Source organism: Benincasa hispida, chromosome 8 (assembly GCF_009727055.1).
Source record: "Benincasa hispida cultivar B227 chromosome 8, ASM972705v1, whole genome shotgun sequence".
Taxonomy (NCBI): domain Eukaryota; kingdom Viridiplantae; phylum Streptophyta; class Magnoliopsida; order Cucurbitales; family Cucurbitaceae; genus Benincasa; species Benincasa hispida.
The window spans coordinates 46,193,341-46,197,670 of record NC_052356.1 but is presented as its reverse complement, the minus strand read 5'-3'; the positions used below and the strand labels follow the sequence as shown (position 1 = coordinate 46,197,670).

Below are 4,330 nucleotides of genomic sequence, written 5' to 3'. Positions count from 1 at the left end.
AATATAACCATGAAATAAGACAAATGACATCAACACTAACCATTTTTTTTTTCAAATCTAAATGTAACTCAAAATATAACATAAAACTTGAGTCTTTTATTAAATTAAAATCAAAGTATAATTTAATCATAATGTATATTCATACCATCAGACCGAACATAACTCAATTAACATCCAAATACATTGATAACTACGAAATTTATGTAAAAAAATTATATTTGTACCATTGAAATTTAAGGGTACAATTAAAATATATTTTCAAATGTCTAATTTTTTTAAATAACAATCATTTTAGAATGAATGAAAATGTTGGGAAGTATTCAAAATAAATTTTCAATTACATTTTAATTCCTCTTTATAAAAAATGGTTAAATAAAAATGTTTTTTTTTTTTTTTTTTTTTTTTTTTTTTTTTAAATATTTTGCTGAAAAGGGGTCATAAATTTCTAGAGTCATTTGTGGTACTTAAAAAAACTATTTTGTATATATATAATAATGACGAAATAAAAGGCTTTAGAATATCCGTCATTAGGTGTTCAATTTTGACTAGTTAATTCCCCAATTTTAAGCGTCTTTTTAGTCCTTCATTCTTGCTATTGCATTGCGCCACCAACCACTGCTTCACCAACCTTTCTCCTCGGCGGACGCTCCGAGGCTTTTCTCTTTTGCTTCGTCCTCTTCTCCGATCTCAGATCTCGAGCTCAAGCCTTCGAAATGCAGAGCTCTGCCGTCACCTTCTCGCCTTCTCTTCCTCTTCTCAAGCCTCGCAGGCCTCATACTTCCTCCTTCAGCTCTGGATGTAACTCAATTCGGTTATCTTCTTCGTCTTCCTCAAATTCCAGAGATCTCGGAGACCTGAATAATGTTGGCCTCCCTTCCTCCTGGCCCCGGCGATCTTGGGCTCTGTCTTCGTCTCCTTTTTCATCATCGAAACTCCGCCCATGGACCGGTGTGCCCTTGCTTGCTTCGGATTCCGATGCGAGTCATTTCAAGGTTCAGGCCACTGCGGTGCCAGATAGCTCAGGGGAGGCCGCGAGTGCTGGCGGAAGCCTAATGAAAACGTTGGAGCTTGGGTTGTTGTTTGGCCTCTGGTACCTGTTCAACATCTACTTTAACATCTACAACAAGCAGGTTAGGTGTCTTCTTCTTCTTCTTTGAAATTTTACGGCGTTTGTGCATTTTGTGTGGAACGGTTGTTAGAATTCGTAGTTATTTTGATCGATTTGCATGAAATGCCTGTACCGCGAGAAACCGAGGCTTGACAATGTTCCGTATATGGATCCTTTAGAGAAAAGAAAGTTATTCTTATGCTTAAATTATCTTCATAATCAATCAAATACGAACGAGCATGGTGTTAGATGTGTTTCTTTTATTATATTCAGTATTTCTCTTGATCAATATTCTTGTATGAGGATTTATCCAGGACTCTTTTTTATACGATACTGACGCCAAATTTTCCCGGTCGCTTCCGATAATTTCATATTTCAACGAGGCAGATAAAGAGTTGTTTCCATGAAGATGTAAAATCAAACTCCCATAGTAGATCCGCATGAATGTGATATTTTAAGTGGAGGCCTCTTTTCTTTTATTTTTACTTTTATTATTTTTTCATGAGAAATAAAAGAAGGCAGAGGAACGATTAGGTATGATTAAGCTCTTGCTGGTATGTTGATACTTGAAAGTCGTATAACCTTCAGAGCAATTTTCCGTCTGCAAAAAGTCGTAATCAGCTGACTTCAAAATTAGATCCTTGGCGTCTGATTCAGTAAATTGCTCCTTCAAGATTTCGTGTAACTCTTTTACATGCTCATTCATTTCAACTTTCAACTTGCTTTATATCGATCAAGATGAATTGAAATGCTAGCCTCTTTTGGAGATGAGAACCCTGATAATTATCTGACACTACTTGCTCACAGGTTCTCAAGGTGTATCCGTTCCCTGTAACTGTCACTGCAGTTCAATTTACTGTAGGGACTGTACTTGTTCTTCTCATGTGGGGACTCAATCTCTACAAAAGACCAAAGATTAGTGGTGCTCAGGTAATCAGTATTTTTCCCCCTTTCAGGTTTTAGGAACCTTGTGGGTGTGAAACTTGTTTTGAGTAATGAATTTTCATTGAGGCAACTGTTTCCCATTCAATTTTTTTTGTTACGAGGTTCTGACTTCTTTAAACTTAAGCAGCTTGTTGCTATTCTGCCATTGGCATTTGTTCACACATTGGGAAATCTTTTCACAAATATGAGTCTTGGGAAAGTGGCGGTATCGTTCACTCACACAATCAAAGCTATGGAGCCATTTTTTTCAGTTGTCCTGTCAGCCATGTTTCTTGGAGAGGTATACGTACACTTGGTTACTCCTTATTTAATTATTTATTTTTGTCCACGTGTTTATGCTTGGCCAAAATTAGAACACAGTTAGCCCTGAATTTCAGCGATTAAAAGTGCTAGTGCTTTCTATGCTAGAGTTCTAAGCATTAACCTTTTAAAATCATGAGAAAAATGTTGGTGGTGTCTTAACTCTGACGTTTGTATTTATGTCCTTGAAGACTCCTACTCCCTGGGTCGTTGCATCCCTTCTGCCAATTGTAGGTGGTGTTGCATTGGCATCTGCCACTGAGGCCTCCTTCAACTGGTAAGTCTGAGTGATTTAGTTTATTATGTCTATATTCATGTCTACTGTTGTAAGTAGATGACAGAAAATGGATTATTTATGCAATTTCTAACATATCGTATTTCTTGCAAAAGGGCTGGGTTTTGGAGTGCAATGGCATCCAATGTGACTAATCAATCTCGTAATGTTCTTAGCAAAAAGGTCATGGTGAAAAAAGAGGTAACCGCTACAGATGCATATTTCTGATTACATTTGTTGCTTCTGTTAGCAGCTTTATTGATTTGAAACTCATGTTCTACATCTAATGGAGGAAAAAATATTGTTCATGGCGAACGTGTCTTTGCGGGAATCTTGAAAGTAACAACATTTTGTTATTGAAACAGGAATCAATTGACAACATCACCCTCTTTTCAATTATAACAGTCATGTCCTTTTTCTTACTATCCCCTGTGGCCATCTTCATGGAAGGAGTCAAGTTCACTCCTGCATACCTTCAATCAGTTGTGAGTAATTCAATAAGCAAAGCTCGGTCAAAGTTTCCTGTAGTTTTATATCTTGATCTTCAATGTAATTTTTGGCATTACAGGGATTGAACATGAATCAACTATACATTAGGTCTCTTCTTGCTGCCCTTTGTTTCCATGCTTACCAACAGGTAAGATTTCTAATTTAACTAGTGGAGTTGGATTGCATTCCAACTTTCTCCTAAACATGTACCTTTTTCATATAGTTCTATTTTTATTTTTTAATTTTAATCTCTACATCTTCAACTAATATGACTTTTGGAAATTAAAAAAAACTAATATGCTGCATCTGTGGAGAAAGTATCCGACATTTGGATAAAAGGAATATATGTTGTTCTCTGCAATATTGAGAAAATTTGATGTGTAGTGCTGAGAACTTTTGGTGTAGTTCTGATCTAAAGCATGATGAAATTGAGGCACTTGCAGTTTTTAAACTTTTACCGTACCTCCTGCTCATTCATTTTTCACATAAAGGGTGTTAACTTACGGCTTCTGAGATGACTTTTGTAGGTTTCTTACATGATATTGCAAAGAGTATCGCCTGTTACCCACTCAGTAGGCAATTGTGTAAAGCGTGTTGTGGTCATCGTGAGCTCTGTTATCTTCTTCCAAACACCCGTTTCTCCTATCAACTCTATTGGTAATATTGATTTGCTTCAGTCTTCTGTTTGTGAATATGTGTGTCAAACACTTGTCGATGCATTAAAATACTTGTTCTTGGATCAAATGCAGGCACTGGAATAGCTCTTGCTGGGGTTTTCCTGTATTCAAGGGTTAAGCGCATCAAAGCTAAGCCGAAAACGGCTTAAAAATCCCCCATGAAATTTTGCCTCGGTAAGTTGGTAGTTGCGATCCATGACAAAAGAAATCCATCAATGATTTGTTTGTAGTTGCAATCCTTGTAGAAAACAAACTGTAAGGCTTTTTGTTGATTTCAGTTTTGTACTATTTCTGTCCTTCAGGATGACTTTTATTCTTTGTGGATAAATAGCCATCTTCATTCCCTCTGGACAGTTGTGTGCCCATTTCAATTCACTAGCATGACCACACGATTCGCCAGCCTTATAAGTAACCACAATATTAGAAATGAAATGCTAGTGAAAGTTTTCAGATTTAAACCCTTTGCCACTTGTTGCAAACTTATTTCACATCTGTCCAATCTCTTCCTTGAACAAACTTAACAGAATTCATTTGAAA

General features: G+C 36.6%; 1 protein-coding gene across 2 annotated transcripts; it reads left to right on the top strand.

The window, feature by feature from the left end:
* The first annotated feature begins 558 nt into the window (after window positions 1-558).
* LOC120083606 (triose phosphate/phosphate translocator, non-green plastid, chloroplastic-like) lies at window positions 559-4,330 on the top strand. 2 transcript variants are annotated; one of them, XM_039039427.1, is made up of 10 exons: window positions 559-1,130; window positions 1,916-2,038; window positions 2,181-2,333; window positions 2,545-2,630; window positions 2,744-2,828; window positions 2,993-3,112; window positions 3,196-3,264; window positions 3,644-3,773; window positions 3,866-3,967; window positions 4,096-4,330. In XM_039039427.1, the coding sequence occupies exons 1-9, from the start codon at window positions 714-716 to the stop codon at window positions 3,940-3,942; spliced, it is 1,260 nt and encodes a 419-aa protein (XP_038895355.1). In that variant the 5' UTR covers window positions 559-713; the 3' UTR covers window positions 3,943-3,967; window positions 4,096-4,330. The 2 variants fall into 2 exon arrangements, with proteins under 2 accessions (XP_038895355.1, XP_038895354.1); XM_039039426.1 differs by having other exon boundaries at window positions 560-1,130; window positions 3,866-4,276.